We start from the raw sequence: 27,589 nt of genomic DNA on the forward strand, positions 1-27,589 counted from the left end.
GGTGCTGGCAGGTGGGACTAGATTGGGTTGGGATATCTGGTCGGCATGGATAGATTGGACCAAAGGATCTGTTTCTATGCCGTACATCTCTATGATTCTATGACACTGATTTTAATACTGTGGAATATTTTTATAACAAAATTAAAATGAAGATGAATGCTTGGTTCCTCACTTATCGAAATATTTTAGGATTCATCTAGAACGTGTTGCTCCATGTTCATTTATGTGCTCTCTGAAATTACCTATTTAATGTTATTTTTTGGGTAAACAAAAAATCAGAATTGCAAACTTTTTCCTTCTGTTACTTCGCTGTCTAAATGACAGTTGCATCAATCTGATAATGGTTGTGCTTGTCATGTAGGTTGTGGGCTACAAATTGAAATTTGAGAATAGTCTGAAAGTTTTCAGTGATCCCTCCTTTTCCATCAAACTGTTTAGAGCTGAAAATGTGTTGCTGGAAAAGCGCAGGTCAGGCAGCATCCAGGGAACAGGAGAATCGACGTTTTGGGCATAAGCCCTTCTTCAGGAATCAAACTGTTTATCCAACATGACCTCTCTAGCGTGACCACCAAGGCCTAGTCAGCTTTGCTTGAAGATTCTTGCTATCATTAAACACAGGTCTTAATCATAATTGAATACGTTCTTTCTACGAAAATTTAACTCTGTTTGTTCCCAATTTTGTTTGTAGTTTGAAATTACAGCTAGGTCTGTATCAAGGTTTTGCACTATCACACTTTAATTTCTTTTCAATAATCTCAATTTTTAGGAATCCAACAAATGCAAGTTGATCACTTGACAATATTCATGAATTTTCCGTCACTGTTCATCTGCTTTATCGCCTTCAAGGATACTTAATTGCTCCCAGTGACAATTAAATGAATGTCCTCACTTTCCTCCAGTGTCAAGTCTGAATTCTGCTCCAAAATGATTACTCCAAAGTAGTGTCTCACACGGCAACATAATGGGCGGCACGGTGGCACAGTGGTTAGCACTGCTGCCTCACAGCACCAGAGACCCAGGATCATTTCCCGCCTCAGGCGACTGTGTGTGGAGTTTGCATATTCTCCCTGTGTCTGTGTGGGTTTCCTCCGGGTACTCCAGTTTCCTCCCACAGTCCAAAAATGTGCAGGTTAGGTGAATTGCCCGTAGTGTTAGGTGAAGGGGTAAATGTAGGGGAATGGGTCTGGGTTGCTCTTCGGAGGGTCAATGTGGACTTGTTGGGACGAAGGGCCTGTTTCCACACTGTAAGTAATCTAATCATAATCCATCCTTGTCCCATCTCAAGCAGCTTTAAATGCTCACTATTCAAACTGATCCTTGACCTTAGTTCAAAACTTGTAAAATGTTAACTAATTATACAGAAAGATACATCAACAGCAGCATCTCCGAACTTCGGACAACTCAGATAAAACTTTTGGGGAATGCCTTCTCATTGATGGAAGCCAGTCAACACTCGAATAAGAATACTTCAATTGTCAAAAATATGTAAAAAGGTTTATAAATGTATATATATTACATCGTCAAGTATATTGGAAATGTCAAACGTTTTAAAACACTGAACATTTAAGGTTATAACAACCTTGTGAATACCTTTGAAATAGATTGAATGTCCTGTTAAAAATATTCATTCCAATTAGAAAACAATATTAAGATTATGCAAAGTGTTCCTGCAGTATATTGATCAAACACTTCAGATTTAGACAAAACCTAAATGAGTGCTTTTTTCTCGATTTCCCATTACCGCCCTCCAGGCAGCAGTGCAGGAAGACGATAGGTGAAGTCACATGCTTGAAAGTTCAAACCACAATCAAGAAGTGGCTCAGTATCAGACAAAGGACCACAATCCTTATTATCACCAACAGTCTCATCATCATCATCATCACAACACAGTATCTGGACAGACATCAATGGGACATCACCATTGCTCCTTTGTTCATCAAGATCCAGCACAATAGAATCAATACCATTTCTGAAATGTTTGCTATCAAGTACATCAGAAGAGAAACGAACTGGGTTAGAAACAAGAATGTGAGATGTAGTCCGTGGGGCATGTTGTAGTCTGTGATCAGTGTGGTCTGATTCCTGATTTTGTAAGTCAACAGCACCAATAGCAGAAACAGTGAAGAAATTTGCTTTCCGATAGCCTTCTGCATTAGGTACCTGGTGCTCAGTATCATCAGGTGTTTCAGCTTTGTCAAACATTACTCCATCAGGAATCCATCGTCTGTCTGTGTAATTACAACATTCCGTTTCCCCATCACTCTCGTCCGAGTCATCACCATTATGCAAAAAATTGACTTCTTTCAAAAGATTACTTTCAAGAACAATATTTTGTTCACATATTTCTGCCTCACTTTTTTCAAAGCAAGTAACGATCGACAGCTCACATAAATCTGGTTGAGCAACTGCCATCTTTTGTGTAAAAGTTGTGGGCCACGTGAAATCCTAATAAAAGCAAAACTAGTTTAGTGATAAAGCAAAGGATGCTTTGGGTTTATAAAACATTGTTAGGAAAACGAAGCATAAAAGTAACATATAATTTTACCTGTCGTATGTCAAAAAATCAACAATAAATAATAATTAAGTATTGATATTTTTGAGGATTAGAACACTAATTTGAGAAAACAAACCCATAAAACGTGTTTAGGCAGTAACCGTCAATCACACTTGGTGCAAATTAGAACAACGGAGAAGCTGAATCCATGTCTTTTCCCCGGGGTCGGGGAGTCCTGAACTACAGGGCATATGTTTAGGGTGAGAGGAGAAAGATGTAAAAGAGAACAACGGGGCAACTTTTTCACACAGAGGGTGGTATGTGTATGGAATGAGCTGCCAGAGGAAGTGTTGGAGGCTGGTACAATTGCAACATTTAAGAGGCATTGGATGGGTATATGAATAGGAAAGGTTTGGAGGGATATGGGGCAGGTGCTGGCAGGTGGGACTAGATTGGATTGGGATATCTGGTCGGCATGGATGGGTTGGACCGAAGGGCCTGTTTCCATGCTGTATGTCTCTGTGACACTTATCCTGCGAAGAATCTGCATATTCTGTGTACATCAGCTCAGATGTGTCTTTGAGTAAGTTCGGAAATGACCAGCAAAAGTAATCTAAAATATTCCAGAAAAGAGCCTTTGTACAAAGAAGGAAAGCAGAATGTGAAATTAAAAATCACAGATAAATTGAACAATGTACTCAGACTCAGAATTAAATCTTGAAGGAGAAAGGTAATTAACAGAAGTACAAAAATGTGTTAATAAAATGAGGAAATGAGAAAAGAATAGGAAATGCATACAGAAAAAATGGGAAATACAAAAGAGAAAAAGGAAAAAGAGAAGATGAACTGTGCCAACATATCCTGAAGGAAGTTATTCCTTTAACCTTGGAACATTACACAAAATATTGGTTTATAGTCAAGTTTCTGAAAAATCAAAATAAGTCCCAAGCTTCTAAAATATTTCACTAATAGAAAAACCAAGAGGCAAAAAGGAGAGAGGAACATAAATAATCATGAGTACCAGAGAAGAATTATTGGGAAAACTAACGAAACTAAAAGCTAACAGGTGCCCTTGACTTGCACCCAAGAGTATAAGAAGTGGCCACAGAAGTAGATGTTACATCAGCTGCAAACGTCCAAAACCTATTGATTCTAGATGGAACGCACTGGATTGGAAAGCTACAAATCTAACACCTTTATTCAGGAAGGGGCAGAAAGCAAGAAACAATAGGCCAGTTAGCTTAACATCTGCTATTTGGTAAATGCTGGAGCCTATTATTAAGGGGGTAGTAGCAGGTTAGCTAGAAAAGTATGATACAAACAGGTAGAACCAACATGGTTTTGTGAAAGGGAGAACGTTTGGCAAATGTAATGGAGTTCTTTGAGGACATCACAAGCAGGTGGATAAAGGAATAACACTTCACATGATCCCAGAAAGACATTTGATAAGGGGCCAGTCAAGGTAGTGCTGTGGGATACATGAGCATTTAAAGGCAACAGAGTGTTGAAAAAAATGGATAATTTTCTGTGAGCAAGGGAATTACTAGGGAGTGCAACAGTGATCAGTGCTGGAGCCCCAACTATTGGTGATCTATTTGCAGATTATACAAATATAGGTAAGAAAGTAAGTTGTGGGGAGGATACAAAGGGACACAAATAAGTTAAATGAGTAGACAAAAATGTGGCAGGTAGAGTATAATGTGTGAAAATATGAAGTAGATCACTTTGGCAAGAAGAATATAAATTAAATGGAGACTGTGGAATGCTGCAGCACAACTGGATCCAGATGTCCTTGTACATGAATCACAAAGTTATCATGGGGGAACAGAAAGTAATTAGAAAGATCAGTAGAATGTTGGCCTTTATTGCAAGGGAGATGAAGTACAAAATTCTTGCCACAACTATATAGGAGACTGGTGTGATCATATCTACAGTATTGTTTACCGTGTTGATCTTCTTACGTAAGAAAGGTTATACTTCAATTGAAATCAATTCAAAGAAGTTTCATTGGGTTGATTCCAGGCATAAAGGGATGCCCTTATGAAGAAAATTTGAGCAAAGGTGACCCCACAATGAAGTATAGATGAATGAGAAGTGATCTGATTAAAGGACAAGACTTTGATGGTATTTGAACAGAGTAGGTGCTAAAAGACTCCTTCCCATCATGAATAATTATTAACTCAGTTGTAAATTTAAGAATATAGCAGCGACGACTGAGCCACTGAATATATTCAAGGCTGCAGTAAAAGCAGTTAAGGCCACAATATGATTTATTGAATGGTGGAACAGACTCGAGAGCTGAACGGCTTCTTCCTGCTCCGATTTCTTGGAGGTTAATGAACACCTACAGTGCAGAAAGAGGCCATTTGGCCTACCAAGTCTCCAGAAACCCAAAGAAGAGCATTCCACCAGAACAGAGCACTCATCGTAGTTCCATAACCCCATATTTCCCATAGTTAATCTACCTAGCCTGCACATTTCTGGACACTACAGGGCAATTTAGAAAGACTAATCCACCTAACCTGCACATCTTTGGATTGTGGAAGGAAACCAAAGCAACCAGTGGAAACCATGAAGACACAGAAACAATGTGCAAACTCCACACAGACAGTCACCTGAGGCTGGGATTGAATCCTGGTTTCTGACGCTGTGAGGCAACAGTGCTAACCACTGAGCAACCATCCCCATCTTATGCTCTTTCAATTCAGTGAAAATAGAGCAAGTGCTTTTGTAGGTTCACAGATAAAGGAAGCATAATATATCGAGTGAAGTTCCAACATCTAAAAATATCTTTATACAGTTACACTTATACGTTTATACCAAATCGATCCAGATGCTTTTGTTGCAAGGTCTACTTAGTGGGAACAAAATCACATTCTAAATCTCTGCTTAGGTTTACTGAGTCTAAATTAAGTTTCTGGTTAATACAACATATCAAATAAAGACACGGACAAAATAAAATTACATTATATACTTGTTCTGATCCACTTTTCATTCTTAGAGTACATGACCCTGTGTGCAATACTGCTTTTTGTTTTCATGAAGAAGTGCCAGTGTTCTTGGGAGGTACACTCCCGGGCAATAAAATAGCTGTGTAAGAACAAATCACTCCAGGTGTTAGAACATAGAACATAGAAGAATACAGCGCAGTACAGGCCCTTTGGCCCTCGATGTTGCGCCGATCCAAGCCCACCTAACCTACACTAGCCCACTATCCTCCATATGCCTATCCAATGCACGTTTAAATGCCCATAATGAAGGAGAGTCCACCACTGCTACTGGCAGGGCATTCCATGAACTCACGACTCGCTGAGTAAAGAATCTACCCCTAACATCTGTCCTATACCTACCCCCCCTTAATTTAAAGCTATGCCCCCTTGTAATAGTGTTGGAGATCAGAAATAAAAACAGAAATTATCTGGGAAATGCAGCTAGCAGCAGTTTGGGACAGGAAAACAAAATTAAAGCTTTGAATCGAATACAACTTCTTCGGAACGAAGAGAAGCTGGAAAATGTTGGGTTTTCTTTGCTGTTGACAAGGGGAACTAGATGTGAGTGGAACAGATAGTGAGCAAGCTTAAGGAACAGAATCGCATTTTCTGCTTAGGAAGACTGCAGCCTTCAGGACGCAACATTGAGTTCAACAACGACAGAGCATAAATACAGTGCTCAATTTTGAAGACACCAACTCGTGTACTGTTTCCATGCAGTCATTCTCAGCAAAGCCAAAGTATCTTTGAATGTTCACATCATCCACTAATGCCTATTTTGTATCTATATCTAACCTCTACTACCATTAACAGCCCCTTTATCCTTTGCTCTGGGCCACATCTACTTCATTCACATCTCCACCACCAACAACATTAAAACTATCAAAATTAACCCCATTTGTTCCAAAGAAGAGTAAATAAGACTCAAAATGTAAACTTTGTTTGTCTCTCCACAAAAGTCAGACCCCAGTTGCTCTATCAATATCTATTCTTAGTTTTTAATAAGTGTCTCAGCGACTATTGAGTTATGAGGAAATGTTGATGAGGATACAACTGACTGAGCTCCATAAAATTCTGAAAATGACAAAGTTGACTCAAACAAATAATTCACACCTGAAAAAACAGGGACTTTAAATAATTTTAATATCATTATATAGGAAATTTTAAGTTAGAAAATAGATAACTGAGAAGTTACAACTGTTTTAGGACAGGTGGATTGCAGCAATTCAAGAAGGCAGTTCACCGGCAGCTTCTCCACATTGTCACATATCCCTGATAAACTTTCGTCCTCTTGCTTCTCAAGAATCTATCTATTCTGCTTTAAAATTATTCAAGGACTTTGCTCTCACCACCTTTTGAGGAAGAAAGTTCCAAAGACTCAATGCTCAGAAATGAAATCTCCTTATCCCGGTCTTAACTGGGTGACATTCACCTATGTACTGTTCTGTATTCTTCAACAACAGAAAACTGCCTTTGCACATGTACCTTGTCAAGACTCTCATGTTTCAATCAAGTTGCCTCTTGCCCTTCCAAACTGCAGCAGATCCAAGACTCGACTATCCAACCTTTTCTCATAAGAAAACCCACCCATTCCAGCATTGGCCTTATACTTCTTCTCTTCCAATAAGAAAATAATTAATACATTTACATCTTTTCTTAAATAAGGAGACCAATACAATACACAATTCTCCAGATGTAGAACACAAGATCTCACACCAAAACATAACCTAGGAAATTTATTTGGAGGGAAAGTCTGAGATCCAGTGAAGCAGGTCTGATTCCTTCATCAGAGTGAAAAGCCAGCTGATCTCTAGTTGTTCAGATCCAGCAAGGTGAAACAGCAGGTATGTTCAGTTCCTGCAGCTCGCTAACGAAATTCAAACAAGGCCCAATTTCAAAAATGGTAAGGCAGGCAGGCAGTGGACACAGCCATTTCACACCTGCTTGGTATGAAGTGTGGAAATAAAAGAGCTGTTTGAAATACAGTGAGCACGTGCATTGAAACAATAAGAGATAACCTTCTGGACAAAATTAGTTTTTCTGGTTTCTTAAATTTCCCATGTTTCTTATTTAAAATGCTGCTGCAATATATAAAGACAACACATAGTATTTCAAATTAGTTATACAAACCAAGGCTGATGGTATTTTCATGTTTGAAGGAATGCAGATTACACTTTTCACAATCAATGCAGTCACTAAAATTAGAAAGAATGTTCCCAGCACAGGTCCTATTATCCCAAGAAACTTCTCAATTTGGTGTTCTATAAAAAAAAATTAAACATTTATGCCTGCAGCTTTTAATATAAGACTATCAATGTTATTTACTAAATCAGTTTGAAATTATTTTTATAATGGACAAAATTGCTTTTGTTAGTTAAATGAAACAAACTGTTGCCAAATGACACAAAATGCAACTTCATCACAATAAAAATGCTCTTTTGTTGTTGCTTCTAGTTTAATTTTTCAGAATGATGCTCGATATCTTAACTTGCCTTTAATGAAGGAAACAACATTTTAAATGTACACACCACAGAATGCACAATTTGTAAAGTTCAGAGAGGTCTGGTGTTTTGGTACATGAATCACAAAAGGTTAGTTGACAGATACAACAAGTGATTAAGGCATTAAAGAGAATGTTATTGTTTCATGCAAACGAAATGGGATAAAGAAGTGCTTTGCTACAGTTGTATATAGCATCGATGAGACCCTTTGGTGTTCTCATTTGAGAAAAGATGTAAATGTTAGATGCAGTTCCGCAAAGGTTCACTCCCCTGCTACCTGGGTGAAATGGTGTGGTGAATCACAGAGTAAGCTTTAACAGGTTGGGCCTCTATCCACTTGAATTTAGAAGAATGAGAGGTGTTCTTATTGAGACCTAAACAGTGCAAAGGAAAATGACAGGCTGAATGTTAAAAGCTTGCTTTCCTTGGGAGAGAGACAAGAATGAGGGAAAGCAATTTAATACAAAATCCCATGGAGATGACAAGGAAGTTTTTCTCAGTGCCATGAGTCTTTGTAACTTTCTTCCCCAGACAGCAATGGAAGCAGGAGCAGTGAACACTTTTGAGGTACAGACAGATTGACTCCTTTGTTAGTCAACAATTTCTAGTTATGTGAGTAGGCGGCAAATTGGAGTTAAGCTCACTATTAGATCAGAAGCCTTTGAATGGAGTTGGGGGCCAAATGGCCTACGGCGCACTTAATTTGTTTGTGCGTATGAACAGTCAATAGCAACTGAAACAGTCAAGTCTTAATGTGTACTTTTCACTGTAGGAAACACTAACTGAGTTTCAGAATACTTGAAAACTAACAAGCTACATTATATCCAAAAATTCTTCACTTTTAACAAACAGAAAAACATATATGAAAAACTACAAATGCTGAACAAAACAAGATTCCCTTTCCAAGTGTGGCCATAAAAATATTGGAGCTTTGATTTATTTTTTGGTATTTTGTGGTCTGCAATGAATGTGGACATTTGTTTCTTATTTTTGAATAACTGGGTTTTTCAGTTGTGTGAAGCTCTTTATCTTTGCTATTTTAAGAGTTAATTATTTTCATGTTAAAACTAATTTCATCTCGACAGGACATAATCTATTATTGGGAGAAGACAAAGGTTCAATTTCTTTTGCAAAAGAGAAATTAATGAAATTAATGTATTTGAACTTGACCAAAGTGACCAGTCAGATTTGTAGACAAACATTTTTTTATCCACTTGTGGAGCACAGGCTTTGCTGCCCACCCCTAGTTGCCCCCTTGAGAAGATGGTGGTGAGCTGCCTTCTTGAACCGCTGCAGTCCATGTGTGGAGGCAATTTCAAGATTTTGGCCCAGAGACACTAAAGGAACGATGATGTGCAAAGAAGGTTTACCAAGATGCTGCCTGGACTGGAGGGCTTGCCTTATGAAGAAAGGTTGAATAAGCTCAGACTTTTCTCTCTGGAGAGGAGGAGGAAAAGAGGAGACCTGATCGAGGTGTACAAAATAATGAGTGGAATAGATAGAATCAATAGCCAGAGACTTTTCCCCAGGGCAGGATTGACTGGTACGAGGAGTCATAGTTTGAAGATATTAGGAGGGAGGTATAAAAGAGACATCAGAGGTAGGTTCTTTATGCAGAGAGTTGTGAATGCATGGAATGCGTTGCCAGCGGTGGTGGTGGAAGCAGAGTCATTAGGGACATTTAAGAGACTGCTGGAATGCACATGGATTGTAATGAGTTGAGGAGTACGTAGGTTAAGTTACTATATTTTACATTAGGATTAAATCGCGGCACAACATCGTGGCCAAAGGGCCTGTTCTGTGCTGTATTTTTCTATGTTCTATGTGGAGGAGCCAGTGTTGGACTGAGTGGACAAAGTTAAAAATCTCACATCACCAGGTTATAGTCCAACAGGTTTATTTGGAAGCACTAGCTTTTGGAGCCCTCCAAATAAACCTGTTGGATTATAATGGTGTTATGTGACTTTTAACTAAAAGGATGTGACATATTTTCAAGTCAGGATGGTGTGTGGCCTGGAGGGGAACCTGCAGGTGGTGTTGTTCCCATGTTATCAGCTTACCTTTTCTTTCTCATTGGAAGTGATCATGGGTTTGGAAGGTGCTGTCTAAGGATCTTTGGCAAATTTCGACAGTCCATACTTGTAGATAGTATACACTGCTGCTACTGAGCGTCGGGGGTTGAGGGAGTGGATGCAGCGCCAATTAAGCTTCATGGATGTTTTTGGAGCTATCCAGACAAATGGGGAGTATTCTAACACACATCCGACTTGCAAATGAACAGGTTTTAGGGGTCAGAGGTGTGTTACTCATCACAGTATTCCTAGCTTCTGGCCTGCTCTTGTCACCACTGTATTTATATAGTTAGTCCAGTTAAGTATTAGATAAATGGTCATCCCCAAGGATGTTGATAGTTGGAGACTCTGTAATGGCAATGTCACTGAATGTCAAGAGGCAGGAGTTAGATTGACCCTTTTAAAAGATGGTAAAAGTGAGGACTACAGATGCTGGAGATTAGAGTCAAGATTAGAGTGGTGCTGGAAATGCAGAGGAGGTCAGGCAGTATCCGAGGAGCAGGAAAATCGATGTCTCAGGAAGGGCTGATGAAGGACTCCTGCCTGAAACGTCGATTTTCCTGTTCCTCGGATGCTGCCTGACCTGCCTTTTAGAAGATGGTTAATGCCTGGCATTTGTGTGGCTTGAACATTACTTGCCATTTTTCAGTCCAAGCATGGATACCGTCCAAGTCTTGTTGCATTTTTAACATGGACTGTTTCCATATCAGAGGAGTTTGTGAAATGGCGCTGATCTTTGGTGAACGCCCTCACTTCTAACCTTATCATGGAGGGAAATTGAAGGCACATGTGGCTTGCTGGACACATGGAGGTGTCAAATTGCAACTAATTCAGATACATAAACTTTGTTAATTCCTTGTAGACAAAATATCCTCTTTGAGTAGATGTTCAATGCACGTCAGATATCGGGAGGAACAAAGAACCCGACAAGGAGAACAGTTTTCAATGACCTAATATCGAAAGAAGATCCAAATTAACATAACCACCCAAATGGCAGTGAATCCAGAGCAGACTCCTGGCACTCCCAGCCTCGAGTTGAAGCCCGGTCTGGTCGGGAGGGTGGGGGGGGGGTCTGGTCGGGAGGGGGGGGGGGGGGGGGCGTGCTAGTTGCCAACGCAGACTGAGTTGAACAGAATATTATGCTGAATTTTTTTAAAATGTTCTCATTTATTCCTAAGATTTTGTACTTTTGTATCTAAGATAGTGTGAAGATCTGTAATGCTGGACTTATGTCTTTAATTTTCTAACTTGATCCTCAGAATTTGTACTGAAAAATCTGTACCTAAATATATTTCTACCTAAGATAGTGCCATAAGTGGCGACTTTTCACTGTACTTACGTGAAGACATTTGAAAATAAAGCTAATGCAGAAAAATGTTATCACATCCATACACATCAGAATAAGGCAAACATACCTTTTGCCTCCAAACTGAAACAAACTGGGTTGGATAAATTGCTAGATTTCTTTAAACTCTGGTAAATGGACTTGGCAGATACGCAATTCCTATAACCACGCAATTCGCTTTTGGCAATTTGCACTGAGTTGTCAAGTTCACTTCGTTTGATTAGTGTCTGCCAGAAAGAAAGAATACGAATTTTAAAATCTTTTGATTTACTTTTCAAGTTCCACATTAAACAGATTAACATTAGTACCAAAGACAACAGTACATTGGAGCAGCAGGAGGCCATTCAGCCACAGAGTCTTCTCCACGATTCAATGAGATCAGGGCTGATCTGATAATTTTCAATTCCACATTCTTGCCTTTTCCTTATAAGGCTTGACTCCATACTGATTAAAAATCTGTCTACCAAGAATCAGTCATGATCTCTTTGAAGGAAGGAGCATCTGTCGAGTTTTTGCCATTCACTCTTTTCTGCACTGGTGCAAAAATCATGATAAATCAATTGCTGAATAGTAAATTTGTAAAGCAATTCACTACTATCATTTTCAATTATTCAGATAGAAATCCAGTATTCTGTATTTTGGCTCAAGAACAATACAAACAATGTCAAAACAATGGTAAACATAGCATCAGACATATCATTTTCTAGTTGAGTAAGCTTTTGAACTTGGCCCATTGTCCAAAAACACTCAGCACATGCTGGTTACTTCACTGGGTATGAAAGGGATAGACAGCAAAAGAAAATGTGGAGCCGCCTGGGCCTATTTTCATTGGCTGGCTCAGAACGTAACCGCGAAAAACATGGAAGTAGGAGCCACAATTATTCCTACAGTAAGGAAGTGCAATGGACAGAAATACATCAGATGTTAATATGCATTTAATATATTAATTAACATATAACATCTCAGTCTTGAAACTGAATGTATGAATACAAGAACTCAAGGTCATTTCATGTACACTCACCATATCTCTTGATGTTTTGAATTTGTGGTAAATCAATCAAACTCAGTCTTGAACATACTCAGTGAGTAAGCAATCAAGACTATATCATATAAGTGTCAAGGTCATGATGGACTTCAACCTAAGCTTTTAAAAGAGATGTATATGTATGTCAGGAATAAAAGAATGACCAGAGTAAGATTAGGGCCAGTCAAGATCAGTAGTGGGAAGTTGTGCGTGGAGAACAAGGAGATAGGCGAGATGCTAAATGAATATTCTTCACCAGTATTCACACAGGAAAAAGACAATGTTGTCGAGGAGAATACTGAGATACCTGCTATTAGACAAGACAGGACTGAGGATAGTAAGGAGGAGGCGTTAAGCAATTCTGAAAAGTGTGAAAATAGCTAATTCTTTGGGGCCAGATGAGATTTATCCTAGGATTCTCTGGGAGGCTGGGGAGGAGACTACAGAGCCTTTAGCTTTGATCTTTATGCTGTCATTGTCTACAGGAATAGTGCCAGAAGACTGAAGGATAGAAAATGCCCAAAACGTCGATGCTGCCTGAACTGCTGTGCTCTTCCAGCACCACTAATCCAGAATCTGGTTTCCAGCATCTGCAGTCATTGTATTTACCCCGGATAGAAAATATTGTCCGCTTGTTCAAGAAGGGGAGTAGAGACAACCCTGGTAATTATAGGCCAGTAAGTCTTACTTCGGTTGTGGGTAAAAAGTGTTGGAAAGGATTACAAGAGATAGGATTTATAATCATCTAGAAAGAAATAACTTGATTAGGGATAATCAACACAGTTTTGTGAAGGGTGAGTCATGCCTCACAAAACCTTACTGAGTTCTTTGAGAAGGTGTTGAAACAGATGGATGAGGGTAAAGTGGTTGATGTGGTGTATATGGATTTCAGTAAAGCATTTTATAAGGTTCCCTATGGTAGACTATTGCAGAAAATATGGAGGCATGGGATTGAGGGTGATTTAGCAGTTTGGATCAGAAATTGGCTAGCTGTAAGAAGACAGAGGATGATGGTTGATGGCAAATGTTCATCCTAAGTTTCTTATTAGTGGTGTACTGCAAGGATTTGTTTTGGGGCCACTGCTGAAAGAGGTCATAGAAGGATGGGTTAGTAGATGACACTAAGGTCGATGGAGTTGTGAATAGTGCGGAAGGGTGTTGCAGGTTACAAAGAGACAGATAGGCTGCAGAGCTGGCAAATGAAGTTTAATGTGGAAAAGTGAGAGGTGATTCATTTTGGAAGGAGTAACAGGAATGCAGAGTACTGCGCTAATGGTAAGATTCTTGGTAGTGTAGATGAGCAGAGACGTCTCAGTGCCCAGGTATATAGATTCTTAAAAGTTGCCACCCAGGTTGATAGAGTTGTTAAGAAGGCACACAATGTGTTAGATTTTATTGGTAGAAGGACTGAGTTTCAGCGCCATGAGGTCATGCTGCAGCTGTACAAAACTCTGGTGTGGCTTCACTTGGAGTATTGCATGCAGTTGTGGTCACTGCATTATAAGGAGGATGTGAAAGCTTTGGAAAGGGTTCTGAGGAGATTTATTAGGATATTGCCTGGTATGGAGGAAAGGCTGAGGGACTTGAGGCTGTTCTTGTTAGAGAGAAGAAGGTTGAGAGGTGACTTAATTGAGATGTAGAAGATGATCAGAGGATTAGATAAGGTGGACAGTGAGAGCCTTTTTCCTCGGATAGTGATGGTTACCATGAGGGGTCATACCTTTAAATTGACGGGTGATAGATATAGGACAAATGTCAGAGGTAGGTTCTTTACTCAGAGTAGTAAAAGCGTGAACGCACTGCCTGCAACAGTAGTAGACTCACCAACTTTAAGAGATTTAAATGGTCATTGGATAAACAAATGGACGATAATGGAATAGTGTGGGTTAGCTGGGCTTTAGATTGGTTTCACAGGTTGGTGCAACACTGAGGGCCAAAGGGCCTGTATTGCGCTATATGCTCTACGACTAATGAGGCGATAGAAGCATTGGTGTTAGCTTTCCAAAATTCACTGAATGCTGGGAGAGATTCATCAGATTAGAAATTAGTAAATATTCAAGGGAGGTAAGCAGAAAAGAGGAAACAATAGGGCAGTTCGCTTCACATCTCTTGTGGGGATGTTCCTAGAATCAATCAGCAATGAGGTTATAACTGGGCAATAAGAAAAACACAAAGTAATCAGTCAGCATAGTTTTGTGAAAGGTAAATCATACTTAACCAATTCTTTGAAGGAGTAACATGCACTGTGGATAAAGAGGAGCCTGACAGACTGTACATGGGATTTCCAAAAGGCATTTGACAAGTAATCACACAAAAGGTTATTACACAAAGTAATACCTTACGTAGTAAACAGCAGTACAAAGATCTGCAGAAAACATGGAGTGTGCACAAGGGTCTTTCTCACAATGGCAGGATTAAATCAGTGGGGTCCTGTCGGAATCTGTTGTGCTCTCAACTTTTAACAATTTATATTAGTGTCTTAGGTGAGGTGATCAGAACAATTCTGGTTAAATATACAGACAGCACCAAGGTAAGTTGGAAAGTATATTGAGATGACACCTACTATCCATATCCGTCTGCATCTTGTTAAACGAGTGGACAAAACTCTGACAGAAAGAAAGAAAAAGCTGTGTATTACTTAAAGAATTGCAGAATTTCTGAGGTATGTGGGATCTAGGCATTCTAGTGAGTGATTCACAAGAAGTTATAATGCAGGTACAGGAAATGATTTAAGGTTATCAGAATGTTATCCTTTACTATGTTCCAAAATTAATACTGTGTGGATTCAAATTCCACAACTGTGAATTTCTGGACTGCAATATATGTCAATGTTGAAGAAGTTAAATTTACAATAAAAATCAGGAGGACAAAGCAATTTACTACTATAGCATCATATTAAGACATTACAGGGTTCAATAAACTAATACGTACCCTGACAGGTTCATTCACATCCCAGATTACCACTTCGTAGATCAGCTGTTTTAGTAGACATGCATCCAGCACTTTGTTTTTGCATTGTTTTAACTTAACTTGGAGATGCACCATTAAAGATTCTTCTTCAAAAACTATTTCCATTTGAGGTGGACCTAGTTCCACTTTGAAGAAAAAAGCATTTTGCAATTTATCAAAACAGTTGCATTTTAGCAACATAGCAATTAACATGTAAGTTTGCTCGCTGAGCTGGAAGATTTGTTTTCAGACGTTTTGTCACCATAGTAGATAATGTCATCAGTAAGCCTCCGGTGAAGCACTGGTGGTACAGTCCGCTCTCTATTTATGTGTTTAGATTTCCTTGGGTTGGTGATGTCATTTCCTTTGGTGATATCATTCCCTGTTCTTTTTCTCAGAGGGTGGTAAATGAGATCCAAGTCAATGTGATTATTGATACAGCCCAGACTGGAATGCCATGCTTCTAGGAATTCTCGTGCGTGTCTCTGTTTGGCTTGTCCTAGGATGGATGTGTTGTCCCAGTCGAAGTGGTGTCCTTCTTTATCTGTATGTAAGGATACTAGTGAGAGAGGGTCATGTCTTTTTGTATCTAGTTGATGTTCATGTATCCTGGTGCCTTGGAGCCCATTTACCACCTTCTGAGAAGAAGAACAGGAAATGACATCACCAACCCAAGGAAACCTAAACACACAAATGGAAAGCGGGTCATACCACCAGGGCTTCATTTGGAGACTCACTGATGATGTTTCCTGTATCGTTATGAAACATCTGAAAGCGAACCTTCCTGCTCAGCGAGCAAACCTCCATCCAGAACTTTAACATGAGCTACAAATCTTCTCAAATCTCGCTCACAGCAGTTAACAATTTCGAATTGGATATCATGGTAGAATTAATATTCCATTCTGGTATTGTTCACCCTAAACAAACAAACCATTAACCAATTAAAACCACTTTAAATAAAACAGACTGTTACGATTCCAGTGATGTTACTATTGGACAAGTCAGATCTCAATAAGAAATCTGGTTTGATCATGTTCTGGGTATTTTTTAATTGATGTGGTGTCCTTCCATTGAATCATAAGTACACAAAGCTGTGCATTTAGTTTTAACATAAAAACCAAAATAATTAAAAATTAAAATACAAGCTAATTCTAAAGCAGGAATTATTTAAAGGAAATGGATTTCCCTTGGCATGGCGACAATCCTGTCAGCAGGATACTACTTAAAGGTACGCAGCAGAAATAATTAGTGACAACTGAAGTTTTAGGATGAGACCAATAAAACAACTGTTTAGATAACATACTAAAGTAATGCTCCTATGATTTATAATAAACTCTGTACCATCATAGAGCGGAATAAATCCGTAAGTTGAAACAACTGGAGTTTCATGTAAAAGGCTTCTCACTCTGGCTTTAAACTCAGAGTAGCAATTTTTAATTGTACACGTAACATCACAGATTTTTTCAGATGGAAACATACAGTTGGCTGTTTCAATCCAAACATTCTTGGGCCTGAAAGACAAATGGAAACAAAAGTTTATTAATAGATAATTTTGAATTTTTTTCTGTTACATTGTACACATTAATGTATATTCATTTATTTATTATGCATACTTCAGAGTTTAACCATCGCAATATTTAATGACAAAATATTTGCCATGAAGTTTTTACTGGGTATGTTAGAACTTTCAGTTGAAGATTATTGTAGATTTGATGAAGATGCAATGTATTTTCTGGGGGATATAGGATCTAAAACAATCAGTACAAATTGATTCAAAAGAGGAAAACACACTGTCAATGAAAGTGACATAAGTGCAACTAAAAATAGTTAACTTCTGAGCAAAAGTCATTCTAAGTCAGCAGTACTTGAAAACAGAACAGAATAAAATTCTACCACCATTTACCAAAGATCTCACTCCCTTGAACTCCCAATTTCTTCAGGCTATCCTCATATATACTCTCGGGTGGAGGGGTACAGATTTGGTCTGCTTTCCTGCTTAGTTCTTAATCTTATCTGTTGTTCAACATGTGAGGAGCAACAAAGATTTTTAACAAGGGCGTTCCAATGTGCCTGCTTGAGCTGTAGTTTCCTTTGAACCATAGAAAGTAGGAGCAGGAATTGGCCAGGAATAGAGCCTGCTGTACTATTCAATTTGGTTATGACCTACCATCCAACTCAGTATTCCTCTCCTGCTTTCTCCACATTTCCTTTGATCCCTTTTGCCAAGAAATATGTCTAACTCCTTCTTGAAAGCATTCAATGGTTTGGCCTCAATTACTTTTTACAGGCTCACCACTCTCTGGGTGAAGGAATTTCTCCTTATCTCAGTCCTAAGTGGCCCACTCTATATCCTTAGATTGTGAGCCTGAGTCCTGGACTCCCTGGTCAGCAGGAACATATTTCCTACTAAATGTTATAGGTTTCTATGAGATCTTTCCTCATTCTTCTTAACTCCGGTGAATATAGGTCTATCTGATCCAATTTTTCTTCATACATCAGCCCTGCCATCCCAGGAATCAGCTTGGTAAATCTTTGTTGCACACTCTTGACAGCCAGAACATTTTTCCTCAGGTAAGGAAACTAAAATTGCGCACAATACTCCAGGTGCAGTCCCACCAAGGCCCAGTGCAATGCAGCAAGGCATTCCTGCTCCTGAACTTGAATCCTTGGTATAGAGAGACACCCAGGTTTTATTACATCTCCCCTTTTCCCAAACAATCGCCATTCTGCCTGCTTGTTTTTGCCATCAAAGTGAATAATCACTTTTTTAACCATTCAACTTGTTCAAATTATAGTGAAGCGTCTCTGCATCCTCCTAACAGTTCACCTTACCACCCAGCTTTCTGTCATCTACAAACTTGGAGATATAACCCACTCTAAATCATTAATATATATTGTGAATAGCTGGAATCAATGCTGATCCCTGTGGTTCGTCATTAGTCAAGGCCTGCCATTCAGAAAATGACCCATTTCATTCTACTCTTTCATTCTGTTCCAGCCAGTTCTCTATGCATGTCCGTGCATTGCTTATCAACTCAAGCTAATAAAATGAGATAATTATAAAGCAAAGAACACTTGCTCGCATTCACTTCTACTTAATATGCTAAAATTGATAAACAGAGGAAAACAGACCATCTAGTGGTCAGCCAGAAGTGAAATAGGCAAAACATAATTTTTTTCCAGCTCACCAAGCAGTTTGCAGTCCAGGAAACCAGAGAGCAGAAAATGAAAGTGTAAAGAGCTCTGTAACCATGAGAATGTTGAATCTTTCTCAACGGCTCGGAAAAAAGCCTTCCTCACAGCAACAGTAAGGGGTGAACCAAAACTGGACAAACATTCTGCTGCTTATTCCAACACAGTTGATGTACATCTTGCATCCCCAACTCCCAAACACAACTACCTACCTATGCATTGATAATGAAGGACAGTGAACCACATTAGCACATTAACTTTTGATTAATAGCTTTCTCTCAATTTCCTATCAACATAGTTTCTTGTGAACCTGCAAGACCCTTTGTCTCACCCTCATTGGTTGCATTTTTATCTGCCTGGGACCTAAATTCCAGAATGCTCATCCTAAACTCTCAGCATCTCTGTCCTCTTAATAAGATCCTGAAATTCTACTTCTTTCACCAAGCCTTTGATCGCCAGGTCCAACACTGACAAATTTTACTGCACTTGCTGAGCAGAGACACCTTGGAGTGCAGGTTCATAGCTCCTTGAAAGTAGAATATCAGGTAGATAGGATAGTGAAGAAGGTGTTTGGTATGCTTTCTTTTATTGGTCAAAGTATTGAGTACAGGAGTCAGGAGGTCACGTTGCTGTACAGGACATTGGTTAGGCCACTGTTGGAATATTGCGTGCAAACTTGAAAGGGTCCAGAAAAGATTTACAAGGATATTGCCAGGGTTGGAGGATTTGAGCTAATGGGAGAGGCTGAACAGGCTGGGGCTGTTTTCCCTACCATCCAACTCAGTATTTCTCTCCTGCTTTCTCCGCATTTCCTTTGATCCCTTTTGTCAAGAAATATGTCTAACTCCTTCTTGAAAGCATTCAATGGTTTGGCCTCAATCATTTTTTACAGGCTCACCACTCACCACATCGGAGGTTGAGGGGTGACCTTATAGAGGTTTACAAAATTATGAGGGGCATGGATAGGATAAATAGACAGAAGTCTTTTCCCTGGGGTCGGGGAGTCCAGAATTAGAGGGCTTGGGTTTAGGGTGAGGGGGAAAGATATAAAAGGGGCAAATGTTTCACACAGTGTGGTATGTGTATGGAATGAGCTGCCAGAGGAAGTGGTGGAGGTTGGTACAATTGCAACATTTAAAAAGGCATTTGGATGGGTATATGAATAGAATGGGTTTGGAGGGATATGGGGCAGGTGCTGGCAGGTGGGACTAGATTAGGTCGGGATATCTGGTCAGCATGGATGGGTTGGACCGAAGAGTCTGTTTCCATGCTGTACATCTCAAATGACTCTAAGACTCTATAACAGTGCTATACAAATGAAAGCTGTTGTTGTCTATGAAGTTCAAATGAAGCTGACAAAGAATATGTCACCTCAGTCCATAAAACCATGCTGCTCTCACTATATAATGACTGAGAGAAGAAACCAGATATCATTATGTCCTCTGGAAGCGCCTCATCAAGTGGCTGGAGAAGAGTTGGAATGGTACTTGCAGCTTTAGGTTTCCCTCAGTGAGAGGCCACTAAAGCCCTAAGATGGGAACCTGCAGGGATGGTTGGTCACTTGATATAAAACAAGTGGATCAGTTCTACTCAACTGTTAAAATTTATAAAAACACAAGACCCAACTTCAATCTGCTAATCCCACTTTTCTCAAGATGCTGAGCATTTCCAGTTTGCCTGCTATTTTTAAAAATCAAATTTCCAGAATCTGCAGTATTTTGCTTCTGCAGAAAGTAAATCTGTGCTTTTTCAAAGGTGATTCAAGATTTAAAGTGAGCACAAAGCTGAGATAATACAGCACTCCAGCTAGTAGCCTGGTGTTGTGGCAAGAACTCCAAACCCTACTGGCATGCATACAACATGAGGCCATAGCTAAGTTTACAGAATTACAAATCAGCACCACAATGTGCTACAGGAAAGTTCATTTACAAAGTGAAAAGAATTTAAAAAGATAATTTAATTCGACATTTACATTATTTCCACGCTGTATGTGGCTTGAGGAGGATGTTCTTCAGGGGGCATCCAGGTCAAAAACACACTGAAATTCTTTGAACTCAAGGTCAAATTTTGAGCAGGAATCAACACATTACCTGAGAAAAGCAAAAAAAAAACTATAAAGGAAAGAATGCAATATAAACACTCTCATATTCTACTCAATCATTAGTAAATAATTACCTCCAAGCTTCAAATGTGTATTTTGAATGAGGAAAAATGTATTATAATATGCTTTTATTTGAGTTAGTCATCCTGAAGAGGTTGAGTGATCTATTTAACAATGAGCTGCTTTTTGTTGAACACTTGCATGACAAGTCACTGTTGCTAAAATCCAACAATATTTTCAACCACCATCATTTTTCTGAAAGTATATGCAATTAAAATACTGTAATGAAACATCATCAGACTTGTAACGCAAGATGTAAACGAATTCATTTAATGTAAATAAATCATCCAGTTCATGAAAAGATTAAAAATGATTAGGCAGTAGTAGACAGGCAGCTTTTAAACAAAAAGATGTAACCGCTAACCACAACGTCTTAGCAAGTGTGACAGGATATTGGACATGCAACAACATAATCATTCTCAGAAACCTTCAATCTGAGCAAAGTAGAGAGAAAAGTTTTTTAAAAATTAGATCATTCCACTAAGACCATGCTATTTCAAAATCTATGGATACAATTATTTAATACCACTTGTTTGATACAGCTCACTAAATACTGCAAGATTTATCTCTGAGCAAATGAAAGCTGCAACTTGCACTTGCTTTTAGGGGCTTTTAAAAAAATCAAGTTTCTATTCAAATTCATTTCTATAACTTCAAGTACAAAATCTATCTGGATCTGGTGCAATCAGATTTACAATGTAATTTAATTTCTTTGATGTATTTTAACTGAACTAAGAATGTGTTTCACAAGAAAAAGCATTTTACATCAGTGTGTAATTCATTGCGTATTTCTGAAAGTGACTTAAAATTAAAGACACTTTTGCTCGCTATTTTTGTGTGCTGTAGTTAGTACTTTAGTATTATAAAAAATACAATCTTTTAAATTCTGCCTTTCTCCTTATGGTTAAAAGCTTTGTTTTTTGGAATCTGCCATCAACAGAACCAAATGATTAATTTATTCTGGGACACGGACAGTTTTTATTTAGATGGGGAGGCCTCAATCATAGTGCCTTTTAATCATGTACAAAACAATATGGAAGCTCCAGTTATGCTCGAAGTACTCTCTGCTTTAAGTCTGTGAACTTTTCCATTCAGTTATGAATTTTGGATAAATTGTACAACAAAAATCTACAATTCAAGCCACAGAGCTGATTGCCTCAAATTTGAGGCAATTTCAATAAAAATTAAAACTAAAATACAAATAGCAAAGCAAAATCCACATACAATTAGCCAGAACATAAAAACCACTGTTCTCTGCTTTAAATCTGCTATCCCTAAGCCTAAAACTATGATGACCATGCTAGATTGCCCCAAAAGAGGAAACATCATCTCTACGTCTACTTTGTCAATCCCCTTTAGCATTTTATATACCTCAATTAGCTCCCTCATTCTTCTAAACACGAGACAATATCGATCTAAACTGCTCAGCTTTTCATAAGACAAACCCCTCACCTCTGGAATCATTATATTGCTAGTCACCAGTTTACCAAAGCGAGAGACAGTCTGGCCTTTCAGAACTATTCATTAGCATTTCGCAGTCCAATTCAAATTCAAGACTGCTCTCTCCAGTTCCTGGGGAAAATCAGACTTGAAAATATATTGCTGTTCCTTTACTGTTGCCGGGTTAAAAACTGTGGAACTCTAGCTCTAACAGCAGTGCAAGTGTACCTACACCAAACAGACTGCAGCAGATTCAAGGAGACAGTTCACTACCATCTTGTCAAGGGCAATAAATCTGGCCAACCAGGGACATCCATGTCCCACAGAGAATAAGACAGTTCACGATCACCATCTCAAAGGCATTAGCCCAGCCTGCAAAGCGCACACGCCAGAATTTTTAAAAAGAGCTGAATGATCTAATCCTGTTCCTACATCCCCAAACGTAGGAAAAAAAGATAATTTTTAAGGACATGCTACTTCATTATATGGGCATAATGGGGAAGCTAGAATTGACCTTTTCAAGAAGAGAAAGTTGGGAGGAGATTTGATGGTGTTCAAAATGATGACAGGTATGTGCAGAGTAGAAAGTAACTGTTCTCATTGTTGGAAAAATCAAAAACCAAAGGGCACTAATTTGAGGTGACTGACAAAACAATCAACAACATGAGGAAATATTGTTTTGTGCACTGATTAGCATGTGGTGTAGGCAGATTCAGTCAGCGCTTTCAAAGGGGAATTGGAGTAGCAACTGAAGAGAAATAAAATTGCATGGCTGCAGGGAAAGGGACAAGCTGAGTTCCCAATGCAGGCAGTCAAGCAGGGACTTGACAGGCAAATGTCCTCCTACTGTTCTGTAACCATTCGATAATCTATGTAAACCTCAACCACTCTCTGTGATAGCATGTTCCACATCCTCATTACTTTCTGGGCAAAGAGGTTTTACATAAATTGACTATTTTTCAAAGTAAATATTTTACATCGATAGCCAAAACAAAAACCAAAAGTACTGGAGGAACTGAGCAGGCCTGGAAGCAGCTGTGGAAAAAGCAACAGAGTTAGCACTTTAATTTCAGTATGACTCTGCTTCTAAGAGTTATATCAGACTTTTCTTAAAAAATGTCTCTCTCCCCACAGACCTGCTGAATTTCTCTGACTTTGTTTTTATGACAATTTCCAGTTCGCAATATTTTGCTCTTATTATATTGATAGCTCCAAATTTTGCTCATTCCAATTAGTTGAGAACACACATGTGAGTGACAGAGTTTTTAAATCAGCATGGAAAGAAGCCCTTCAGCCCATTGTCTCTGTGCCATAGGATCACATGATTTAGGCGCAGAATTAAACCATTCAGCCCATCAAATCTGCTCTGCAATTTGATCGTGTCTGGTATGTTTTGTATCCTCATTCTCCTACCTTCTCCCCGTAACCCTCAATCCTCTTACTAATCAAGAATCTGTCTTAAAGACACTGAATGACTTGGCCTCCACAGCCCTCTGCGGTAATGATTTCCACAGATTCACTACTCTCTGGCTGATTCAACATCCTCATGTCATTTCTGAAGGGTTGTCCCTTCACTCTGAGGCTGTGCCCTCAGATCCTAGTTTATCCGACTATTCAAACAATGAAAGAGGCCCTTCAGACTTGTCCATGCCGAACAGATTTCCTAAACTGAACTAGTCCCATTTGCCTGCATTTGGCCCATAAACCTTTCCTATCCACATACATGTCCAAATGTCTTTTAAATATTGTAATTCACTGGTCTCTACCACTTCCTCTGGTAACTTGTTCCATAGATGTACCACCCTCTGAGAAAAATGCACCTTGGGTATTTTTCAAATGTTTTCTCTCTTACCTTAAACCTATACCCTCTGGCTTTGGACTTCCTTACACCAGGCCTGAAAGCTAAAGGGATTAGAGTATGGGGAGAAAGTGGAAACATGGTACTAAGTTGAATGATCAGCCATGATCACATCGAATGCTCCCTGATCTTTGACTCAGGCACAGTGGGCTTGGTTCTGGCTCAGCCCGAGCTAATCAGCGCTGAGACAGCTTCTTGTCCCAGGCCCTAGCTCCAATACCAGAAGCAGCTCAAGATCCTCCAGGACAAAGCATATATCCCAACCCAATCTAGTCCCACCTGCCAGCACCCATATCCTTCCAAACCCTTTCTATTCATATACCTATCCAAATGCCTTATAAATGTTGCAATTGTACCAGCCTCCACCACTTCCTCTGGCTGCTCATTCCATACACGTACCACCTTCTGCGTGAAAAAGTTGCTCCTTAGGACCCTTTTACATCTTTCCCCTCTCACCCTAAATCTATGCCCTCTAGTTCTGGACTCCCCGACCCCAGGGAAAAGACTTTGTCAATTTATCCTATCCATGCCCCTCATAATTTTGTAAACCTCTATAAAGTCACACTTCAGCCTCCGACTCTCCAGGGAAAACAGCCCCAGCCTGTTCAGCCTCTTACCTGGAGGTCAAATCCTCCAACCCTGGAAACATCCTTGTAAATCTTTTCTGACTTGTTGGGCCGAAGGGCCTGTTTCCACACTGTAAGTAATCTAATCTAATCTACATGCAGAGAAAGAATGTGAGATATCAGCCAGGAATGCATTGGAATATTTAAATCGAGGAGTAAAGGTGGCAAGCCGCGGGGTTCTGGTATCAGAGGAGTGGAGACGTGTGAAGCAGGGAGATGTTTCCAAGTAGAAACAGATGGCCTTACTGATGGCACAAAAATGACTTTGGAAGATCATTTCTGCTTCAGATGTGGCATCAAGTTTGCGAAAAAATTGGTTTAATCTCAGTCTGTTGCCAAATAGGGGGATGGATTGGAAATTTCTGCTCATCTGGCACTGAATGTTAGGTAAGCTACCTAATAATTCAGCAACAGAGGAGTCGAAAGAGCTGGCAACAGCAATGTAGAACTAGGCATTGTCACTAAAACTGTGCTTTCATGTTATATTGCTGACAAACAGTATATGAATAAGAAATAGGTGGGGACCAAGAATAGATTCCTGGGTAGAGGAGTATCTTTGGAGGCCATACAGTCATAGAGATGTACAGCACAGAAACAGACCCTTTGGTCCAACTTGTCAATGCCGACCAGATCCATTTGCCAGCACTTGGCTCATATCCCTCCAAACCCTTCCTATTCATCTACCCATCCCAATGCCTTTTAAATGATGCAATTGTACCAGCCTCCACCACTTCCTCTGGCGGCTCATTCCATACATGCACCCCTCTGCATGAAAATGTTGCCCCTTAGGTTCCTTTTATATCTTTCTCCTCTCACCCTAAACCTATGCCCTCTAGTTCTGGACTCCCCAACCCCAGGAAAGAGACTTGGTCTATTTATCCTATCAATGCCCCTCATGATTTTATAAACCACTATAAAATCACGCCTTAGCCTCCAACACTCCAGAGAAAACAGACTCAGCCTATTCAGCTTCTCCCTACAGCTCACATCCTCCAACCCTGGCAATATCCTTGTAAATCTTTTCTGAAGCCTTTTAAATTTCACAACATCCTTCTGATAGGAAGGAGACCAGAACTGTACACAATATTCCAAAAGTGGTCTAACCAATGTCCTGTACAGCTGCAACATGACGTCCAACTCCTATACTCAATACTCTGAACCAATAAAAGGAGCAAAAAGAGAAGACAGTGCAAGTGATTCTTGAATAAATAAGAATGGACTAGATGAGTGTGTTCAGACTCAACAAAGCAACAGAGGAGGATTAACAAAGACATCTACTTTATACTGTACAAGGCTCACGTATTCTGTACATTTAAAGAGATTCCCCCACCATTCTTCAAAAATCCATCGAGTATTGACTTAAGAATTTTGAACCACTCCTCATAGGACAACCCATTCTTGGAAACCTCCTCTGGACTAGCACATCCTTCCTTAGATACAGCACTCAAAACTGCTCTCAATATTCCAATTGCGGTCTGACCAGAGTCTTATACATCTTCTCTACATTAGGGAGATCAAATGTAAACTTAGGGAACGGTTTGCCAAGCATTTCAGACAAGCCTGAAGAAGCTGATCAGCCCTCCTACTCACCGCCCATTTTAATTCCCATTCCCACTCCCTTTCTGTCATGACCATCCTTGGCGTCCTCCACTGTCACAACAAACCAAACTACAAATTGGAGAAATAACACCTCATCTTCCTCCGTGCAGCCTACAGCCTGGAGAACTCAACATACAGTTCTCAAATTTCAAATAACGTCCCTTCCCAGTACCTCACCCTTCCTTCCACTGCTCCCTGCCACCAACCAGATTCATTCCTCCCATTGACCAATAAGGTTTGTACCATCAACCTGTCTTCCCCTCTCCCCATTTCACCAACCTGTCCCCGCCACCCCCTTTATCTGCAGCTCTCCCTGCACCCATCCCCAGTCCTGAAAAAGGGTTATACCTGAAACATCAACTTCTCCATCTCCTAATGCTGTCTGGCTTGCTGTGTTCTTCTAGGCTCCTGTCTGTCTACTTTGGATTCCTAAGAGAAAGTAAGGACTGCAGATGCTGGAGATCAGAGTCGAGAGAGTGGTGCTGAAAAAACATAGCAAGTCAGGCAGCATCCGAGGAATAGGAGAATCGACGTTTTGTGCATAAGCCCTTCAAATTCAAAGTCATTCCTGATGAAGGGTCTTGTCCGAAACGTCGATTCTCCAGTTCCTCGGATGCTGCCTGACCTGCTGTGCTTTTTCCAGCACCACTCTCTCGACTCCAACATCTCCAGTTTTATTTTGTCTCGGAGCTTTATTGTGCCTCGGCTGTACATCCCTGCTCTCCATCCCCTGTGCCTGTCTAAAACAACATTCCCTCTCTATTGTCTCGATCAAAACCTCTTCACAGAATCACAGCCACTTTACAGCGCAGGAAGAGGCCTGCGGCCCATCGTTAAATCAGCATCTTAGTTGTAAAGATGTTAAGTTTATTCTGTGAGAATTCCAGCTTGTTTAGCCTGTCCTCCTGGTTCTGACCTCTCAGTCACGGCCTCAATACCCGATGCCGGAGTGTTTTTGTTTAAATATTCTCCAATAGAGAGAAACAAAGAAGGGAACCTGCCGCAGACACATGGCCCTGAACCCGCTGACACAATTAAACCGTCACACTACCGAGCACATCAATGATGAAGATGTACAGGATGATGTGGAGGCGGCCTGTTCCACTGCACGGTGCCGTCTCCATGGTACCCAGGAGCGGCCGAACCGCGGCCTTACGATCCACAGGCTCCAACCGCCGCCATCTTGCTCACCCGCCCCGACTCAAATCCGACCACGTGCTCAGCTCAGCCCCGCCCATCCGCTCCTCAGCATAGCACCGCCCACCCCGAACAGCCCCGCCAAATCCAAGCACCAGACACGCCCATCCAGGCACCAGACGCGCCCATCCAACCCCAGAC

The 27,589-nt window shown here is 40.0% G+C and overlaps 1 protein-coding gene across 2 annotated transcripts; it reads right to left on the bottom strand.

The window, feature by feature from the left end:
- Window positions 1-1,189: 1,189 nt before the first annotated feature.
- LOC122563472 (interferon lambda receptor 1-like) lies at window positions 1,190-27,473 on the bottom strand. 2 transcript variants are annotated; one of them, XM_043717224.1, is made up of 7 exons: window positions 27,303-27,473; window positions 20,540-20,657; window positions 16,717-16,886; window positions 15,358-15,521; window positions 11,473-11,629; window positions 7,615-7,745; window positions 1,190-2,445 (listed from the first exon to the last, which is right to left on the bottom strand). In XM_043717224.1, the coding sequence occupies exons 1-7, from the start codon at window positions 27,373-27,375 to the stop codon at window positions 1,738-1,740; spliced, it is 1,521 nt and encodes a 506-aa protein (XP_043573159.1). In that variant the 5' UTR covers window positions 27,376-27,473; the 3' UTR covers window positions 1,190-1,737. The 2 variants fall into 2 exon arrangements, with proteins under 2 accessions (XP_043573159.1, XP_043573160.1); XM_043717225.1 differs by lacking the exon at window positions 27,303-27,473 and adding an exon at window positions 20,743-20,955.
- Window positions 27,474-27,589: the final 116 nt, after the last annotated feature.

Source organism: Chiloscyllium plagiosum, chromosome 27 (genome assembly GCF_004010195.1).
Source record: "Chiloscyllium plagiosum isolate BGI_BamShark_2017 chromosome 27, ASM401019v2, whole genome shotgun sequence".
In the NCBI taxonomy this organism is placed as follows: Eukaryota; Metazoa; Chordata; class Chondrichthyes; order Orectolobiformes; family Hemiscylliidae; genus Chiloscyllium; species Chiloscyllium plagiosum.